We start from the raw sequence: 21846 nt of genomic DNA, 5'->3' as shown, positions 1-21846 counted from the left end.
CCCTGACCTTTGCGCGGCTCTGGCAATCTCTTCCGGACACACTGTCTTGTGGAGGTTGGATGAATGTATGAAGAAATTAGTCTAGTAATATCCGCATTTTCCCCCGCGCAAGGGATAATATCGTGTGTGTTTGTGTTATTTTGTGTTATTTTGTGTTAAGGAGCTGCGCTGAAGGTTTTGTGCGTAAAAGTGTGTCGCCTTGTAAAGCTGTGTGTGTCGGCTAAAGATGTCTGCGGAGGAAGCGGACAAAACAACCACCACGGATGCCAGTGCTGGAGATGAGGAGGAGGAATGGCTCTATGGAGGTACACCGCTCACAGATCCTTGTGCTTAAATAATTTCTATGTGGGAAAAAAATAACATTAGTGTCTAAATTAAAGACTGCTAATGGACGGCTAGAAAGAAGAAAAGCTAGGCCAGGCTTCAGCAGTGCCGTGCTTTCTCTGCTTGTCACGGCTATGCTGCAGCAGGTGTGGCTTTAAAAAAAAAAGAAAAAGAAAAAGAAAAAAAAAGACATTTATTAAACTAATATCACCTTAACATCTGGTAAACATAGGTTAACATCTGTCTTACATGTGCTGCATTCCCTGTGCATGTCCATCTAATGGTTTGTAGTGCTGGGTAAGATAACAACAAAGTGCATTTTCAGTATAATCATCATTACTGTTGTTTTTTATTTTAGATGAATCCGAGAGCAAGGATGAGGACGAGGAGGCCAAACTGAATGCTGCAATCAGGTATTTAATATTCATTGCAGTACTCGTTGCATCCAACTAAAAGCACCGTACCTTGATTTGCAGTGATATAATTGTATATATATATAAAAAAATTGTACCCTACTTTACTTCGTTAATATATGCATATTATTTGAGGACGGGTTGTGTATTTGTTTGAGTGACCTGTCTGTAATTGTGAGGAACATTTTATTAATAAAGATGTGCTAATATTAACTTTTTCCAGTGCTGATATCAAGTACAGTTCATTGTTTCAGTGATCAGTGTAGGATTGGCCTTGTAGTTTGGGATCACTGGACTGAATAATAGAGAAAATCATGACATTTTGTGTTTTCGTTTCTGACATGTTACTCAGGGCTTTTGGTTTAATCCTGGTTAAAATCTGTGAAGCTGACAGTCTGTTTTAGTCTGATATTTTGCGATTGATGCTGCATCTCTAATGGTTCTCTTCATCCTCAGTGCACCTACCGATGCCTCGCTGTCAACAACAGAGGACGTCGCCGCTCATGCCACGGGGAACGGAGTGGCCTCTGAGGTGAGTCGCCTGCACTCACAGCCGTGGTTGGTGCTCAGAAGTGTGGGGAAGATGCCTCGTTATTTGAAAAAACTTGAAAAACTACACACTATTTAAATCAGTAATTGTCCTGTGTCTTTCTCTTCCTTTCTTCTCTCTCTTTCAGCCGTCTGGTGAGGCTGGGGGCGAGGATGAAGACAGTGACAGTGACAGTGATGATGATGATGATGATGTCCGCGTCACCATCGGAGACATAAAAACTGGGGCACCACAGTACACGTAGGTTTCAGTCGTGGCTTGGAGTTTTGCATTGATTGTAATTTGTAGAGCGTGGTCCTTACCTGCTCTACCTGTAAAGCGTCATGAGATAACTTCTGTTGTGATTTGACGCTATATAAATAAAGTTTGATTGATTGATTGATAAAGTAAAAGAAACATCCCAGCCAATAAAAATAAGATAAAAAAAGGTCATATTTTAGAATAGAAAATTAATTTTATCAACTTGCAGCACTCATCATAATTTTGACCTGCATTTTCATGAATAACTGGATCTTTTGATAATATTTTTCTCACGGCTCGGTGCCGTCCTAAGATATTTAGACACAAGATTTTGATAAGATATGATGAAAAGAAAACACCTATGCCATATCATAATATCACCGTGTCCAAAGTCCCACACAATATGTTGTCATACATCATGATACCAATATGATATTGATAAAATATTGATATATCACCCACCTGTAGTAATAACACCGATTAAAATGGGGCTTTGCAGTAACTGTAATAGTGTTTTAACTCTGTGTTTTTCTCACAGACCCTATGGAGCACCACCTGTTAACCTCAACATAAAGACAACAGGCTCCAGACCGTATGTACAAGGTACTGCTCTAGTTTTCTGTTCTATTATACTCTATTCTAAACACCTAGAATATAACATATGTATGGCCTTGTGTGTTTATCCAGTCTTATATAGTTTGAATATAATAATGCACATGTCTGGTTAGCGTATCAGGCACTGTATGTCCTCTAGCATGCTGTGCTGTGTTTGTTTCCAGTTGCCACTAAGCTGAAGGGAGTGGATCTGGACGCTCCCGGAAACATCAATGGGGTTCCAGTGCTGGAGGTGGACATGGAGTCCTTTGAGGAGAAGCCCTGGAGGAAGCCAGGTGTGTGAATGTGTGTTTGAATGTGTGTGTGTCGATATTTCAACCTGCAGGAATGTGTGTTTGTGCCGTTTAAGGGCATTTGTGTGGGTGGGTGTGCATTTGGGATGTGTCTTGTATTGCCGAAGTCTTGTCTGCCATGTAATTTCACAAGCTGTGTGTGTGTGTGTGTGTGTGTGTGTGTAGGAGCGGACCTGTCAGACTACTTTAACTATGGCTTCAACGAGGACACGTGGAAGGCCTACTGTGAGAAGCAGAAGAGGCTACGCATGGGTCTGGAGGTCTCCACAGTCGGCTCGGTAACCAGCAAGATCACTGTAAGACACCGCTGAGCGACCATCACTCTATCACTCTGTCATTTTCTTTCTGTCTTACTTTTTCTTTCTTTCTTTTTTCCGTCTTTCTCTTCATTTCACCTGCTTTTTTACTTATAAGGGTACTTTAGCCTTTTTCACACACAGCATTGTTTACACTCACTCACAGCAATTTGCTAACTCAGTGTTTTAGTAAAGTAGATAAAATATGTTTCTATGCATCTGTAATACCTCTTTTTCATCTTCCTTCCCATTTCCTCTATTTCCCCTTTTACTCTTTCTTACACAAGCAATGTGTAGATACAGTTAATCAGTATTGGCTAAAATTGGCTGTAGCTGGAAGAATAGCAACCATTTGCCAGGAGCAGGTAGCACCGCACCAGAAATCACAGCAAATTGACTTTTTTCACACACAGAATTATGTTTGGACCCTATAAAGGCACACTGTGCAAAATTACTGGGGGTCATTTTAAGTGAGCATGTTTTAGATTCAGCTGACAAAATGCGGAAAATGCTGGTAATTTGATGGTTGATACTACATGGTTTTCATCCTTGGTTCAACAGCCTGATAAATTTGATAAACATTTTTTGTCGGCTGGGTCTAAAGGGTCCTTAAATTATTCCTCTGCCATTTTGTATCTTACATCTGTAAACGAATTCATATTACAGAAGTCTGAGTTCATATGTTAGCACAGATAGTTTCTTAAAAAACATATTCTACGTGTCGACGACAACATTCATCAGCAGTGTCAAGGAACTAATTAAAAGATGTATTAAAGGCAGATTTTTGACGCTTTCCCAGGTTCAGCAAGGCAGGACAGGCAATGAGAAGGACATCTCCAGCTTGCCTGTCCACACCTCCAAACCAGACTTCACATCTCCAACCAACCTGTACAAGCCTACCATCAGCCAGGTCACCAGGTAAATTAGCTTCTCATACCAAGATGTATGGGAAAAAAGCAGAAGAAGGAACTTTAATAAAAGAATGAAAAAACACAATAACACAACATAGAGTTAACTGATCGTTGAAAGAGAAAGGTCATGAAGTTAACTTGGATAAGGCTGAGAGTTGTGACACATTTGACAGGGAGATGAGGTAGTAAAAGAAAAACATAATCCTAATCTGCATTTAATGTGTCCTGGACAAACACCCATGCACATAAAACACACCTGGTTTCCTCCAGGGCTTCCAGGTTCCCCATACCTGGAAAATGGCACCTGTCCCATTAACTGTGTGTGTGTATGTGTGCATGTGTGTGTATGTACATGTTTTGCTATATTGTGTGAGGAACTACTGTACTTACGGTGAAAGTTCGGATTATAAGACATTTTGGATGGTCCACACAAATGAAACAGGCGTATTATAACTTTTGCTTATTGATTAAGGTCAGGGTTAAGGTTAGAATTAGGGTTTGGGTTGGGCGTAAGTAGATTATGGCTAAGCAAGATTATGGAAAGGCTGTAGAGAATGAATGCAAGTCAATACAGTGTCCCTCCAAAGATAGCAAAACCAATGTGAGTGAGTGTGTGTGTGTGTGTGTGTGTGTGTGTGTGTGTGTGAGGGATGGTGTAACTCTCATCTCCTTTCCCCCATGTCCTGTGTTTCGAAATGGTAGGATCTCTCCCCCTCAGTGGACTGGTCCGCCTCCTCAGGACATGTCCTACTATACGTAAGTGGGCATGGCCTCGTCCCTGTCAGTGTTGGGGAACGTTAACTATAAAAGTAGCGCGTTACATTACACGTACTGCTGCCGTTTTAAAAGCAATTTGTTTTGCGTTGCGCACGTTGATTATTCTGGCCACCGATGTCTCGACATTGTAGTGAATGTTCAGACTGTCTTCGTCTCTACTGTTAGTGTGTCACCTGCATAGCCTACAGACAGAAACAACAGGTGGATTTTTAATTTTTTGGTTTTTGTGCCAGTGAGAGAAATCTAGATAATGATAATGCAAAGTAATGGCTTGCTTAACCAACTTACTGATTACTTGAATTGAAAAACCACATTACCAAACACATCACAACAAATCACACTATGATTCTGGTGTGATAGTAAAAAATGATCTGAGTACTTTAGCGTGTATCTCTTTAACGCGTTACCCCCAACACTGGTCCAAATAAGGTCAAATGGGCCTGGTGGGAAGTGTGTAGTTGCTATATGTGGCCTGGAGTTTTTCTTGAGCACAGAAAATCTCCAAATGCTATTTACTAGGCCTTAAAGATGCTTTTTTTTGCCACAATGTGCTTTGCTGGTTGTTGTTTCTCATAAATTTTACGCTAAAACGTTAGAAAGTGATTTATTTGATGCAAGATTTTAAAACAGTCCCTAAGGGTGGTAGAGAGTCTGGTCGGGCGTCACCAGAATATCATCATGTCAGCTGAAAGTACTTCTGACATGACGGCAGTTTTGGTTGCCTGATATTGACGGTTTGCTACTGTCCTCAAGCTAAAACATTTTGTCATTTTTTAATACTTGGGGTAATCATCTTATAGCTATTGTAAAACTGACGTCAATCAGATTTCAGACTTACACAGCACCTGAAATTTCCTCTCCATGGGCACAACATGGGTTAGTGCAGTAGATTGGACATCCTCTGTGCTGAAGCAGGAGGGCAACGTTAAATCGATTACCATACCCCCCAAAAAATAGCGATAAATGTAGTCATCATCAAAGGTTATGTGTTTGTCAAAGATGCACAGTACATTCATGATTGGCTTCATGTTGTTTCTGTGTGCAAGTAGATATGATCTGGCTGTGCATGTGTGTCCCTTCCTTTAGATGCCACTGAATGCCTGTGTTTTTTTTTTTTATATATTTAATCCCCCAGGAAGCCGAGTGGCACGATAGATGTGATCGGTGGACAGACGGCCACCATCAGCAGGGTGGAGGGGCGACGCAGACACAACCTGGAAGGCAACAATATCCAGGTGCACACAAGCAGCAGGCAGTCTTATGCAAGACCTCACCCTGAATAATATGAAATGCCAGTATTATTTTCTATTTTTGTGCACTGGCTGAATTATTGGTGTTTGCTTGTGTTGGAGCCATAGAGAGCGATACTTTATATAATGTAAGAAGAAAGCTAATGTATGAGACAAAACAGAAATCTGTTAAAAACTGTAGTTAATATTAAATTAAACTCACTGTTTAGGCAAAAGAACTATAACTACAACTGTCACTATACTACTATACTACTATAACTACTATTGTCATCACAATGTTCATTTTTCTATATTTTAACCCCTTCAGACCTGCATTTTTTTCTGCTGGGCAATTTTCTTTTTTAACTGATTCTGACTCCTCTCCAACATAAAAACAAAGTGGAAAAAACACATTTTTGCTAACTCATGTTTTTAGTAGTATTTTTTCATGTCCATTGTGATGGACATCAGACTTTGAAAAAATCCTGTAAATTAACCATATGATGTATGTTCAAAATTACTTAAAATATTATCACTTGTAGTTACAATTATGCTGACAGAAAATTTGTTTGGCCATCATGAACATAAATTTATATTTTTGATTGAAAATGGGCACTTACTCCTCCCTCTCTGCAGTCGCTCAGCCATGCTTGTCTTGTCCGATGTCTGTCACTCTCTCAGAGCGTGCTCAGAGTCATAACATGATTATGATTTGATAATCAGGATCCAACCAGTAACCAGCATTACTGACATCATTCAATTACCCAGTATTTATTGGTTTAGAGACAGAAGTATGTCATGTCCATTCCAATGGACACAGGGTCTGAAGGGGTTAATGCTTTGAGCTTTCAGAAGCTCTCTTTTAGCACATTAATCAGTCAGTAATTTTGGAAGTGCTGTTGCTGGTGTCAGATCCAGGCAGTAACTTAAACCTCTGCTGTGTTTTGCTGTGCAGGTGATCTCCGAGCACTCCTCATCGGAGGTTGAACCCACTCCGGCCAAGATGCCCCCCTTCTTCCCCCCTGGTCCCCTCCCACCAAACATCCCTCCGCCTCCGTTCCTCCCTCCTCCCCCAAATGTCAGCACTGCACCCCCACTCATCCCCCCGCCAAGTAAGCTCACCAATCTGCCATCAGTCTGCTGTGTGTCTCTTTTCTTCTTTATCTTGCCTGTTTCTTGCTGTATTTAATATCTGTGTATTTACATTCTGTTGTTCCTTTTCTTGGTATAATGTATTGGCCCATGTGCATGAACATTTGGCTGCTGGACTGTGACTGTGGGGAGGAGATGGTCTTGGCACAGTTACAAACAAACTCGGGTGCTGTTTGTTTGTGTTGTGAACAGTCTGATCCAACGGACTCACTGCATAGCTGTGAAAAAACATATTTTAAGATGATAAATATGTCTTGGTCTATCATATTACCTGACCAGGCTTAGCTGATGGATAGCCTGAGAGGGAATTGTTGAGAGAATATGTGTGTGATAAGAGGTCACGCTGTCTGCTGAGCTATTCTGATTTAGCTCATCTGCATAAAATGTATACGTAATTTATTACTGAGATATAGAATTGATCCTCGCTCAAATATTCTGCTGATTATGGGGGGAAAAAAATCAACTCAAATAACAACCAGAGAATCACAACTACTGCGATGATGCGTCCACGTTCATGCTGCCAGTTAGACTGATGATCCGTTTTCAGTGGTAACATCATCTCATTCAATTACTCTTTTTTTCTTTTCAGAGGGTTTTCCTTCATGGAAATTCTGACCAATTAGAGAGCAGTTTCCTTGTGCAGATTTATTTATCACAGGTTTTGGTCCGCTTGTAAACGATGCTGTGTGAACACAAACTGAACTTGAGGCAATTATGCAACATTGTAGCAAAGTGGTCCCTGTTTTGGAGCAAGGCAAACACACTTCAGTTGTGATTGCTTGTCATTATTTTATTGTTCTGACTTGTAAAAAAAAAAAAAAAAAAAAAAAAGTGTGTGGCGGTCCTTGCTGATTGTGGTGGGCCGCCTCAGAGTTGTCTATGTGTGGGAAACATCGCTTGTTTTTTCAGTATCGTTTACCCTTCTCTTTTATTCCTCTCCCTCTTAGGAATGCCCATCACTGTTCCTCCTCCTGGTTTCCCTCCTCCACCCAGTGGGCCCCCTCCTTCTCTCATCCCCACTATGGACAGGTGACACACACACACACACACACACACACACACACACACACACACACACACAACACTCAATTTGTGCCTTTTAGATTCATGTCACTTCAAGTCTATTTTAGGTTTATGCCTCGTAACGGTGCTATTAATTGGAACCGAGCGACAACAGCAGCAACATAAAACATAACCCACCTCCGAAGTGAAGTACTGGCTGCTCGATTGAAATGCGTGTGACTCCCAGTAGAGACAGTGGACACCATAAACGATGTCATCTCACGAGCGCGACGCTGACGTGATTCTTGTGGTTTTAGACACGCCATCACCACACACAGTGATCAGCTAACCGTGGCCATGACTGTGCTATTGTCTGTGATTGTATTTGTTTTATTTATTGCACAAATGAAGTCTGTCACAGAAAATAAAATAACCTGAATGGAACTGAATTGAGTTGAGCCTTCCAATTGAGGAATTATTCAGTATTTTACAGGGTGGCTGTCAACCTTAAATTTGTGTGACATGAATTTTGTGCCAGTAATTTAAGATGATTTTGTGATACTATGCACAAAATGCCCAGATGATGTGGTGCATGCAGTGCCCTCCACTGCCTGTGATAGGGGAAACACTGCCCAACAACCATGCACATATACACAGTGACTTTCGGATACATATTCACACCCCACACTGTATTTACACTGCTTTTCTACCTCCCTTTGTCCTCTTCAAGTTCCCTGTTAATTAAGTCTGACTGATAAAGGAACAAAAGAATGTTTATAGGGGTTATTGAACCCAGTCGGACTGTGTACTTTTTTTCTAGAGGGATATGTATTGTGTTCATACTTCATATTATGTACAAATAAAACACGTGAAGGGTCATATAAATCCTTATAGGCCTGCTGAGTAACAGACGTCTGAAAAATGACATTTAAATTCTATATTTTACAGTGTCCCCATACCTGGCACATGCAAAATACATACACAGAAACACACACACAGTATCATTAAGCTGTAGCATGTAGTTGCTCATGGTCAGTATTCATCCTGTGTTTCAGCAGTGGTCACCCTGCAGGTTACGATGGACGCTCTGTCCCTCCGTACTCCTTCCCTCAAGGTAGGTGAACACTCTGACCTCGGCACCCCAACAAATGCCGCAGCTTGTTTTCAGCTCATTAACATAAGAGAACATGAAACATTAATGATGCCTGAGAGGGGAAATCGGGTCATCGCAGTAGCAGGGAAAGAGGATGTAGGACAGAATTAAATTAACGAGTATGTGTACAAAGTGTAGTTACAGCCAAATGTGTTGAAAATAATAAAGCATGCAAAGAGAAAAGATAAAGCATCTTTGTGGGCAGATTTGAAGACATGTATACATGTGTGCTTTGCTACCTGTTTACATTATCAGGTGTACAGTTAGGGTAACAGTTACAGAAATGTCTATATGTATAAACTTGCACTGTAAATATTCACATGATCATATTTTTGTTTTAAGAGTTGCTGTGATTTCTTGTTGCTTCCTGGATTTAAACCAAGTCACTTTGACAGTGCTCATTTCAACACACTCACAACCACATCTTCCACCCCCCTCCTCTTTGCCTCCCCAGGTGCGTACCCTCCTCCCATGGCTGGTGGTGTGCTGCCCCCCTGGCCCCCCATGATGGACACATCCAAATCCTGGGACTACTACCCCCGCCGCGACGAGAAGAGGGACAAGGACAGAGAGAGAGCCCGCGAGAGGCCGCATGAACGTGAGAGAGAGAGGGAGCACAGCCCTTCGGCCATGAGCTACAACAGGTGAGAGGGACACAAACACAAACACACACTCACTCACACACACACACTGAATCATTAGTATGAATATTTAACTGCACCACAGAGGAAGGACGTCACGATACCAGAATCTTGGTAGTTAATAGAAATACCAGTAAAATTCCTTGATTTCTCCATATGTGATTTGATACCATGGCAAAATCAGAAATTACATTCAGCATCCATTCATTTATTTGTTAATTATATTAACATGAACAAGTAAAACAGAAATGTTATTTAGTTACATTATTAAGACGACACTGAGTTACAAGTGCAAGACTGGGCTGTAGCCCTCAAGTAGGGAAAAAAAACACTGCAACAAAATACTAATTTAAAATTAGAGGACTGGAATGAAATGTCCCACTGTAACAACAAATACAATGATGTCATTTTCATTTTGATTTACAGTCCTATAAGCATGACTGCAACTGAAACATACAAACTAAGGCTACATTAGAATAACACCACTGAGTTACTGAGTGAGGTACCAAGATGCATCAGTGCTGCTGATAGTAAAAACACTAGTAGGAAAAAAAAATCATTGACCTAGTACTCAAGTATTGATTCTTGTGTTATCTCTACTACATACCACACTAACATGTCTGATTCTTGAGTACATTTGTTATTCAGTGCATGTATTTGTTTATTCACACTGACTGCATTCTTGTATCACATGTCGTACAGTAGTTGTACATTTTCTGGGATTTATTTGCGTTCACAGAGTCAAAGGTAGACACCAAACATAATGTTTTAAATACAAAACTATTTATTTATTTTGTTTTTGGGAAAAAGTTGCGTGCTGCAGTTTTTAACCTGTCCCTGAATATGGTATGTAACCAGAGAGAGCTCTTATCCTTCTAATTGCCATAGTGATGAGGAGCGGTACCGTTACCGTGACTACCCGGAGCGGGGCTACGGAGAGCGCCACCGCGACAGGTCGAGCCGCGAGAAGGAGGACAGACACAGGGAGAGGCGGCACCGGGAGAAAGAGGAAGGTCGCCACAAGTCATCACGCAGGTAAACAACCCTAGTAACAATAAATCAAAGAGTTATTTGTTCCTCTTTTTATGTCTCTTCCCCCTGCTGCCCTGTCTTGTTCTTACACTTTCTCCAACCCTCTAACTCCTTCCCACAACCTCTTCCTCCTTCCACTCTCCCCTTTCTGACATTCATATTACTGCTCCTTGTATTTATCCTTCTTCCTTTCCTCCTGCTTCTTCGAATCTGCTTTCCCTTCCTCTTCCTCTTTTTCCTTTGTTACCCACTGACCTTTCCCTCTCTCCCTCCTCCTGTGTTTTTTTTTCTCCCCTTTGCTCACCTCCTGACATTTTTACTCTTTTGTCCCTGTCCCTCTATTAGCAGCAGTAGCAGGAGGAGGCACGACAGCGAGGAGGGCGACAGCCACCGGAGGCACAAACACAAGAAGAGCAAGAGGAGCAAGGAGGGCAAGGAGGCCAGCGAGGATATCAGCGCAGACCAAGAGAACCAGGAGGCCATGGAGTGATCACACCCTCCATCTGTCTTACCTCTGTTCCCGTCTGTCCCTCTGACGTCTCGCTCTAGGATGAGAAAGAAGCGAAGGGAGGAGATGAGACTAGACCAGAAAAACCAGGAAGTCACCGTGTGATGGATGCGTCTTTTCATCTCCCCATCAATCTCCATCCTCTTCCATCCCGCTGCCATTCATCCTGTCCATCCTTTTAAAAGGAAAATGGATGCAAAGAGTGGAGATGGTTGTGGAGTGATGGCTGTCGTTTCTTTGTGTACCCCGACATTCCTCCTCCTCTCTCCATCCTTACTTCCCAACTTATATATCAGGCAGAGCATTGATTTGTCTTCAGGCCTCCCCTCTCACATTAGATCATGCTCAGAGATTTTGTCTAATTTCCACTTGGAGTCCCAATCACCTTTTCCTGATGTTTATTTTGCTGTCCCTGTTTTCCTGTCCTTTATGAAGACATCTGTAGAAAGTTATTGGTTTGTTAAATTGGATTAAAAAAATACACTTTTGATAAGATTTGTTATGTCCTTTATTTTGTGTAGATTCAGAACATTTGTGTTCACGTAGACGCTACTTGATATTCACTGTGGTATTTTAGGGAACTACCCGAATAAGCAGTTCAACACAGTATTTAAGTTATTAGTTTATTGGTCTTTCACAGACACTGACATCTACATAAAACCTGAGTGAGTCCAAGACGCACTCACAAAAAGGTACAAAATCCTTTTATTAATTGAGTTACATGGTGAGATGAAAAAGCAGTAGAAGCACCAACATGTGCCCTGCGTTCCAATACCCATACTACCATACGATTTAGTAGGGAAAAAAAGAATTAGTATGTCCCAATACATACTAAACTACATACTTTGTAAGGGCAGCTGCAGTACATACTAAAAGTAAAAAGTATAAGTATGCGATTTGGAACGCAGGGGTGGTTTCCTCAGGCTACACATAACAAATAACAGGTGGGGTAAATAGTGACTAATTGTGGAGGACATGACCTCAAAAAGATGGAAACATAAAAATATAAAAGGGAAAATACATGGGACATACGGAAGATTGCAACTAAAAAATGAAACAGATTTTCTATCAAACTGTAATGTTTGACTTAGCAGTTTTTTTTGTTGCCTTTTTTAGTTTGACTGTTTATTCACTCGTTACCACATTGTTTATTTGTCTTTTGACCTCTGGCCAGCAGTGGTGTAATATTAAAGTGGCGGGTCTCTGTGCACGTGTGTTTGCTGAGCTTCTCTCAATGCAAACATGTACATTTCCACCTTCTCCAGCACATACACAGTAGTAATTATATCGATCACAGAGCTGATGATGTCACAACGGAGGAACAAACAGGAACCGCTAATCAGCAGCATGTCAGTGTCTGATGAGGAGCTACGGCTCAAAACGTCACATCACATTTGTACCTCTTTGATGTTAGTGAGCTCTGACCACGTCAAGATGCTCTGTATTCCTCTGTATTTGTATTCTTCTGTGAGGCTATAGGGAAACATGCAGGAAATAAATACACATAGCTGTATGTAACAGAGTTCCCCTTGTAAATACTGGGATTAAGATTCCACCCATTCCTACAGCTGGACAAAGTCTGCCCCTCTCAGTCGCCCTGGGCTGTTTGTTTTGTTACATCAGTCCTGCAAAAGGTGAAAATCAGCTTGTGGGGTAACACGTGCAAGTGGGATAATATATAACGGAGACATTAGGTTTGTTGTGGAGGCAGTGAGAATACTCCTGGGGAGAAGGTGTGAACACAGGGGACACAGCCTAAGAATCCAGAGCTGAGATGAGGATGAAGTGTTTTGCTGTTGCTGTGCTGCTGGGTCTTCTCTCCCTGGGACGCTCTGCTCCGCTGAGCAGCTGTGAGAGTCTGCTGAAGCCCATCCAAGTGACCACTGACCAGGTACATGCATGTTGCCTTCATTTGTCTGCAATGGAACTGAATCCATCCAACTCGGACTGAGATGGTATCTTTCTCTTATTTGAAGAGGAGTCAGCAAACATCCTCCTTTTTGCCCCCTACCATGATCTAATGTACGCCCAAATTTGGCAAAGGAAACTAACATTCTCGGCGATGAGGACAATTACTGTGATTTTGTGATTGACAACAGCAATTCAGTGTTCACTGGTGGAGTTTGAGGGAGTGATGTGTCAGAAGTGGTCACAAACTTTAAGAATAAAAAATCCACTGATGGCAACAATTACTTATATGCCAATTATAATAGAAGTAATTACCTCTGTCCTCAAGCCATTTACTTTTATTTGCAATAAAACAGGTATTTTTCTCAATAAAATGAAATAAAAAATACCATGGTAGTTCCAATCTATAAAAAACATTTACAGCCCTGTTTTTCTGCTACCTCAATTTTCTAAAATGCTTAACAATACTGTATCACATTTCAGAAGAGTAATCTGTGGTGTTCCACAAGGTTTGGTATTAGGACCTAAGTTATTTGCTCTTTATTTAAAAGATATTTGTACAGTACATTTGCAGATGATGCAAATTTGATTTTGTTAATATCAAATTTGAATTTGTTGAAATTGATAATATTATATTGATATTTATAAATTATCCCTAAATAGGAATAATACAAATTGTATGTTTGTTGGTGGGCTAATTGTGAGATAAAACTCAATTTAAATGGAGACGGAATTGAGTATATGAAACAAAATTCTTGGGAGTGATTATAGATCATAAACTCTGTTGGAAGCCACACATAGAATATATAAAAAACAGAAATGATCTAAATCCAATATTATTCTTTACAAAACAAGGGATCTGTTGAATAAAAACATGTCTGTATATATGATATTGTTCACTAACAATGCCATTTGTGTCATATTGTGTTAAGGTCTGGTTATATGTCTATAAGACAAATATAGACACTATAATTAAACCCCAGAAAAGAGCTATTAGAATGATAAATACAGTTGGTTACCATTGATCTACTCACCCATTATTCATAGGGTTCTGCACCATAAAATTTTATTTACACTGGAAAATACTTTGTCAAGTTAGTTCCTATTTAAAAAATTAACTTAAGAGAAGGGTTGTGTATCAGTAAAATATATGAAGTGAGACCCAATGTGAAACAGAGATGTGTTTCAGTGTTAGGAGTCAAAATCTGTTTTAATTAGTCATTTTTCTTTTCTTTATACCCTCTCTCTTTGTATTGCTAATATTCTGGGTTTTCTTATGGACTGATTATTGACAGTCTTTTCCTTTTTTGGTCATCGTTTGTGTGAAAGTTATTGTGTGAAATGGCTTGGTGTAAACATGCATGACAATGTTTTGTCACTTGCACATTAACAAAAACTGTTAAGATTTTGTCCCTTATAATGTATGACTAAAATAAACTATTCATTCATTCCTTCATTCCTTCATTCCTGCGTAGGTGTTGGGGAGGTGGTTGTACCTCGGGTCGAGCTCCAACGTGCCAGGCAGTCGCTCTGTTGCCCACCTGATGACCAGCGTCTGGCTGGACGGCACCGCAGTTCCACAGAGCAACATCCTCACTTTCATCCAGAATCAGAAAATGTAAGGCAGCCCCACATCAGCCTCATATAGGGATTTAAAAAGAGATCTTATGGCCCATCTGATGTACTTTTGATAACTATTTTCCAGTTGGACCATTCATTAAAAATATATTACCTGTTGTGTTTACTTTTCAGCGTTGCTACACACATCTTGATCTTATATTGCTTTTGTCTTTATTGCTCCTTTTGCAGTTATGGCCAGTGTTCAAGCCTAACTTACAATGTGACTTTTGAAAACAGTGCAATGATAATAGGTAAGTGTGGAAGGGCCATGATTTAACACTGAGAATATACACATTAAGACATTCACATAATCTTCAGTGATTTTCTGTGTGTGTGTTTTTCTGTGTGTGTGTTTTCCACAGAGCAACCTTTCTATCTGAAGGATATCTTCCTGGTGACTGACTGCCCCGACTGCCTGGTGGTCAATGAAGAAGTTATCTCTGGCAAAGACACCTTTAACAGCCTTTTGCTTTTTAGTAAGAAAACATAATTATCTCTGCCCAGCGGAAAGCCATGGGTGGAGATATTGTTTTCACCTTTGTGTGTGTGTGTGTGTGTGTGTGTGTGTGTGTGTGTGTGTGTGTCTGCAGCTGATCTCAGAAACTACTGGGCCTGTCAGGATAAAGATTAGTATGCACACTTCTGCCCGTGCCATGAAGAACCTCTTGTGCTTGCTGTGTCAAAAGTTTGGGTAGTTCTGCTCTCTCTCCATTCACTGTCCACCTCACTCGACCATCTCTCTCTCTCTTTTTCTATACAGAAGTCCCTCACTGCAATTCATGTTGCTTTCTTACCTGATTCATTGTGTAGCTGTGTAGTTTTTTTTTTTTTTTTTTTTTTTTTTTTTTTTAATCCTACTGCATGTCTGATCATGTTTGAAATAATCCAGCATGTACATTGTGTTCTTTGGGTGAGTTTACCGCTGCTGACAAGCAAGCCAAACACAAGAAACAACATTGTAAAAAATGTTGGCTCAAAAGTAATGTAGACAAATGTAGGTACATCATACACTGTAAAAACATGACAAGCAAAACAGCCATTTCATGTTTTAGTGACTGTTTGTGTAATTTGCACTGGTCTTTAGTGTGTGTGTGTGTGTGTGTGTGTGTGTGTGATAGAGAGAGAGAGAGAGAGAGAGAGAGAGAGAGAGAGAGAGAGAGAGAGACCTAGAGAGAGACCTAAGTAGTATTGTGGATTTTGTTATTGTAATTTGTGCTCTTTTTGAGACTGGTTTCTGTCAAAAGCTGCGGTGCTGACTGGGGAGCCTTGACAATGACAACTGTGCTGGTTGGAAAATAGCAAAGACACTTGCGTGATGCTTGGCACTGCTTTGCGCCGGGTATAAGTTGAGGCCTTTAGTCTTTTTCCACTTTCCTCTGTGAAATGTAATCACACATCAACACAGCTGCATGTGGTATCCCAAATTTTTATCTATCATTCCTGGAAAACATTATAGGAAACCTTAATCAACACAAAAGATATCCTACTGTTCAGATAAAGGGATGGCAAACATGGCACATGGTCTTCTTTATGTAAAAATACAAAATAGAGATTTCACTGGATTTCAGATGGGGTTTCGACTCACAATAGGTTAGGCTATGCATTGAAATCTTTTTTTTTTTTTTTTTTTTTTTTTTACAGTGATAATGCTTGCACTTGCAGCCAAAATGATTATACTGCTGTGCAGGAGATATCTTCTTGTATCTTATCTTATCTTATCTTTAATCTTCTGCTGATTTTTTCATAGCTTAGTAGATTCAGTGAGGTTGGACTCATAACTAAATAATAATAATAATTAAAAAGGAAAGAAACCATTACCTTATATATAACCAATTTAATCAGCCAAGTATTTTTTTTTTTTTAAGTTACAATACTTTGTTTTAATTTTGTATAAGTGCTAGGTTATTTTTTCATATATCTCATTTTGAGATATATGAAATGATTGAATTGATTGTATCTTCTTATGTTGTCTGATTTCCAGGTAGGAGCAGAAGTGTGTCACCTCCTGTTTTGGAGATGTTCAAGAGACAGGCTGAATGTCTCAAGATGCCATCACCAATAATGCTGGACCCAAACTCTGGTGAGAAAATGAACTTTCTTGTCTTGCTTAAAGTCAAACAGGGCTGTTCATTTTGTTTCTGAATCTCTTTTCCCTGTGAAATAATGTGTGTGTGTGTGTGTGTGTGTGTGTGTGTGTGTGTTTAGAGCTGTGCCCCGATAACATAACACCCACATCAGGGATTGATGCCTTCAATTCTTTATTCGAGGCCAAGATGGGGCACCGCGTTGCAAGGCTGCTGGATGCTTTCTTTGATATGTTTTTGAACTGATTCATAATTTAAGTCAGTTGTCTACTTGACTAAATTAAAGTGAAAATGAAATAATAATAAATAAAAAAAACTAAAATGAAAGTACTGTGCAGTCTGTTAAATGCATGTCTACTATCTGCTTGCTCTTGTATAGTGTGGTTTCTTCATTCATTGATTCAGTGTAGATGTTCCCGCCATTGAGGAGGGCTTTGCACATACTGTGACTCTGTGGTCATGCACAAGGTCATGCACAGAGTATTTACTTCTGTTGTGCACACCCACCATGAGGCCAGCATTGGTGTAACATTAAAGTGGTGAGTCCCTGTGCCACATGTGCTTGCTGGCCTCCTCTCAATTCAAACATGTACAGTTCCACCTTCTCCAACACATACACAGTAGTAATTGTCCCTATCACAGAGCTGATGATGTCACAACTGAGGAACAAACAGGGACCGCTAATCAGCACTATGGACAGCAGTATGTACTGTATTTTTACCTCTTTATATTTATTTATTTGGGTTTCTTCATTAGGGACCATGCACAAACACATTAAACTCAAAGAGAAAAGATGCTCATTCGATTTAGCTTGGAAGCTAATTTCCACCTGATGTAAAAAACAAACAACAACAACAACAACAAAAAAACAACAACATACAACAAAAAAGACAATAACTGAACATATGCACAGCAAGACACCCCTAACCCTAACCCCACCCCTAAAAGAAACCTCACTTTCTCTTCCCCATACTCAAAACATACTCTCACTCACTCATGCATGCACACACACATACACACATAAAGATAGAAATGCTTTGCGAAAAACTGTATAAATTAATAGGAACATGTCTGACTTTGGCTGGAAAAACACACACACTGAATGTTGACCAGAGGTTGAGGACTGAAGCAGCAACACATCAGTGTCCATCAAATAGGTACATCACATTTGTACCTCTTTGATGTTAGTGAGCTCTGACCATATCCAGATGCTCTGTATTCCTCTGTATTTGAATTTTGCTGTGAGGTTATAGGGAAACATTCAGGCAATAAATACACATAGCTGTATATAACAGAGTTCCCCTTGTAAATACTGGGATTAAGATTCCACCTTGTCCTACAGCTGGACAAAGTCTGCCCCTCTCAGTCGCCCTAGGCTGTTTGTTTTGTTACATCAGTCCTGCAAATGGTGAAAATCAGCTTGTGAGGTAAAGCACGTTCAATATAATATATAACAGAGACATTAGGTTTGTCGTGCAGGAAGTGAAGATACTTCTGGGGAGAAGGTGTGAACTGGCGTATGCAGGAGACACAGCCTGAGAATCCAGAGCCGACACGAGGATGAAGTGTTTTGCTGTTGCTGTTCTGCTGGGTCTTCTCTCACTGGGACCCTCTGCTCCACTGAGCGGCTGTGAGAGTCTGCATCCAGATTCTGGACAGAAGTTTGTATGTTCCTCAAGACCAAGCTGGGGCAAATCACTAATTCTTATATGAAGATGTTTTGAGCATTTGGCAGAGTTGCACATTTAAATATGCCAAATAATTGTTTAATTGGCTGTATGTCCCCAACCACACACAGATTTTTTGCATCTTTATCTATTAATTTATCTCTCTCTCTCTCACACACACACACACACACACACACACGCACGCACACACACACACACATACAACATCGATACTGACAATATTGTAGACATGGTTATTGGTGCTTTCATGAGACATTTACACACAAGACTTTGGATAAACAATCCTCAGTAATGTGGATATTATGACTAAACAGGTGGATACTAATAATACAACATTACACATTAGACACTAATGTGTAATGTTCACTAACCAGCAGGGCACGGTCGTCCTGGTGTCATTTGGTTTATTTTGTGCTTCATGATCTTAAAATCGTGTTGTACTGTGGTTTTAGTTTCATTGTTTTATCTTTGGTTTCCTATTCTCTCTCTCTTCAAAAGATATTATCCTTTCTCATTTTTGCAGCAGAGTACTCCAGAGTACTCATTCTGATTTCAAATTACAACTAAACAAGTGAGTATCTGAAAAACAAATACTGCTACTAATACTGATCAATAAAGCCCTCCCTCTCTTAATCTGGTTACAGCACATTTGAGAATAAACAGTTCAGACCTGTGTGATGCAGTGTGCTATGAGCCTCTGGACTTTGAAGAACTAGTTACAGCTGAAGGCAGACGCAAAGGACAATTTGGTGTAAAAAAAAAAAAAAAGAAAAAAAAAAAAGAAAAAGAAAAAAGAAAGAAAAGGAACAATGTTGGGGTTTGTTTATGTTGCTGCTGCTGTGTTCAGTCTTCTCTCAGCTGGACACTCAGCTCCTCTGGAGAGCTGTGAGAATCTGACCAAACCTCTGGAAGCCCCCAGCAGAGACATGGTAGGACTTTCTCGTCATCTCACTTTCTGCCTCACGCTCTGTTTCTGCTTGTTAGTGTCACTGTTATGTTTTTCAGCAACTTTCAAACAGTCAGTTTTTGTGGCTTGTTGAGAAATCCCAATTCATCCACCTATGTCTCCATGTGTCATCTTGTGCAGCTGAGGGAATCTGCTTGTTGTTGCAGATGGTGGGCAAGTGGATGTACATAGCTGAGACCACGGGGTACCCACTGTCGGAGCTGCTAGGGGAAGCCCTCATAAGGAGCATCTGGATGAACGTCATGGCTGGCTCCCAAAACAACACCCTGAACATCTACCAGGCTCAGAACATGTAACTGAATCTGACTTGAAGGAGACTGCTTCCAAGTTTTTTTTTGAGTTTTTTGAGTACAGTGACTCTTCTTTGGGGAAAAATATTTACCTGATGTTAATCATTCAATCCTTCAAAAATGCAACTCACAATATCATTTGATATGTGCCGATTTTGTAAGCAAAAATCTTTGGGGTTAATTTTCCACTTTTTCAGTTGGCGTTTAGTTCATTTGGGAATCAAATTCTTGATGTGCTTAAAGGTCCTTTTTGCCACATTTTTCAGGTGTTTTGTTATCTAACTATACATTTTCTTTCTATTTATGACAGAATGGGTGGCTGCTCGTCTCTCACATATAACTCAACATTTGCAAACAACTCTTTCCATAGTGGTGAGTGGGCCAATATTTGTCTGTATGATGCCGTACCAATATCCCCAAAATACAGTTCACCCACATACTTGGACTTCGTCTTTGTGTATGTGTGCATTGCAACAGCACTTTGTGTGCATGTGTGTGTTTTGCAGAGTCCCCCATGCGTGCCACCGAGGTCTTACTCAACACTGGCTGCCCAGACTGTCTCCTGATTCACCAAAAAGCCATCGTCACTGGAGCTCCATATAACTCTCTTATGTTGTGGAGTAAGACAATAAGAAACTGTTGCACCAAATGACACATGGGTGTGCTCAGTCCACAATGCAATCAATTATTTATGCTTGACCTGGGGCAACACTCCTAATCCCTTACTCTTCAATATCTCCAAATCTATAATGCGGTTTACCATGAAACTTGGAAAGCACAGTCATGCTACACTGACGATGAACTTTGTTGACTTTGGTGCCGTCACAAACTGTCCTCGAGTGCCACAGGGAATGTGAAAAACAATCAGCTGCTCGTCCAGGATGGGGCTAAACACTACCAGATAATAAAAGATTGTTAAACTGTAATGAATGCTGAATGAATATGAATGTGAAGTCCATTTGGAAACGACGGTCCACATACAGTATATTGCCTTGAGGTAAAATGTTGAACAAATGGATATAGGAACAGACCATTATACCATTGTTAGGGCATAATGAAATAGATAAACAAAGATGGGTGACAGATAGTTTTTATATAATGTATGCCCATCCACTTGAAAACCATCCAGGCTGGCATTAAGGTCACATGACCTTTATGAAGCCCACAGTGGCTGCAGTGGTTTTAGTCATACCATGTTCAAATTCAGACTTTTAGACGTTGCATGGGTGGCACAGTGCCTTAGACTTTGATGAGTGCCTCCATTTCAGAGGACAAAACAAAGAGCCACTCAATTTTCTGTTGACTTTACCTCACATCTCTAAAGATCAGTCCCAAAAATAGAACCCAACTAGCTCTGCAGTTTGTGTTTTCTTATGTCACAGTGTGTTGGGTGCAGGGCAGATTTTGAACATTTGCATGCCTGGCTGTTAGACAGATTAGTTTATGTTATGGGGAGGGACTGCATTATAATTTTATATGGCCTGATTTAATGTAATGGTCAGGGGATTAAGACACAGAAGTGAGATATCTAGGAACATCTTTCCCCCATGATGAATGTACATTTTCTCTGTGTGCTTGTTCTCCCTCTCAGGCAAGAGAAGGTCTTTGAGTGCTGCAGAACTGGAGGAGTTTAAGAAGCAGGCAAGATGTTACAAGTTACCATCACCTTTTATCTTGGACCCTCAGCAAAGTATGAACCTTAATCTTTGTTGTTGATTTGCTAAAACTTTTGCTCACTAATACAAATTGGTATTAGCATGGCGCCCCCTGTTGAAAGGTATTTTTTCAAAATTGAGGCTGTTAAAAGGTTAGTTTACATTTACAGTGTCTTTAAACATGGCCGTGAAATAGACTTGCACTTTGAGTTATTATCAGTTAAATTACATAAAGCCAATTTTACACTTACAAATCAAACACCCAAAGGATATATCTGAGTATACCTAAAGATATATGGTCAGATAGTTTCCATGTTGTGCCTTTAAATTGCAGCTGCTGTATTGTCAAAACTGAAATGTAATTAAACAGGGATAAAACTAGAATATGGCCTGAGGTAAACTGCAGCTTGTCACACTGCTAAAGCTACAGGATGAGGAAACAAACTGGCCACTGCTTTTCTCTGATACACCAGCAGCGATTTATTTAACACATCAAAC

At 40.3% G+C, this 21846-nt stretch overlaps 2 protein-coding genes across 8 annotated transcripts; both read left to right on the top strand.

The window, feature by feature from the left end:
* Positions 1–11631, top strand: fip1l1b (FIP1 like 1b (S. cerevisiae)). Of its 7 annotated transcripts, none has more exons than XM_030057962.1 (16): positions 1–305; positions 683–737; positions 1194–1269; positions 1415–1527; positions 2066–2130; positions 2307–2417; positions 2601–2731; positions 3531–3649; positions 4345–4398; positions 5555–5654; positions 6604–6760; positions 7748–7829; positions 8861–8916; positions 9410–9599; positions 10485–10631; positions 10977–11631. In XM_030057962.1, exons 1-16 carry the CDS (start codon positions 227–229, stop codon positions 11116–11118), a joined length of 1677 nt encoding a protein of 558 aa, XP_029913822.1. In that variant the 5' UTR covers positions 1–226; the 3' UTR covers positions 11119–11631. The 7 variants fall into 7 exon arrangements, with proteins under 7 accessions (XP_029913822.1, XP_029913816.1, XP_029913840.1 ...); XM_030057956.1 differs by having other exon boundaries at positions 10974–11631; XM_030057949.1 differs by having other exon boundaries at positions 2–305; positions 8858–8916.
* A 1279-nt stretch (positions 11632–12910) lies between these two features.
* Positions 12911–19699, top strand: LOC115361886 (uncharacterized). The gene is made up of 6 exons (XM_030055586.1): positions 12911–13027; positions 14520–14662; positions 14854–14915; positions 15027–15140; positions 16646–16744; positions 19524–19699. The coding sequence occupies exons 1-6, from the start codon at positions 12911–12913 to the stop codon at positions 19697–19699; spliced, it is 711 nt and encodes a 236-aa protein (XP_029911446.1).
* Positions 19700–21846: the final 2147 nt, after the last annotated feature.

Source organism: Myripristis murdjan, chromosome 1 (genome assembly GCF_902150065.1).
Source record: "Myripristis murdjan chromosome 1, fMyrMur1.1, whole genome shotgun sequence".
NCBI classification, from domain to species: Eukaryota; Metazoa; Chordata; class Actinopteri; order Holocentriformes; family Holocentridae; genus Myripristis; species Myripristis murdjan.
This window is presented reverse-complemented; position numbering and strand designations above follow the sequence as displayed.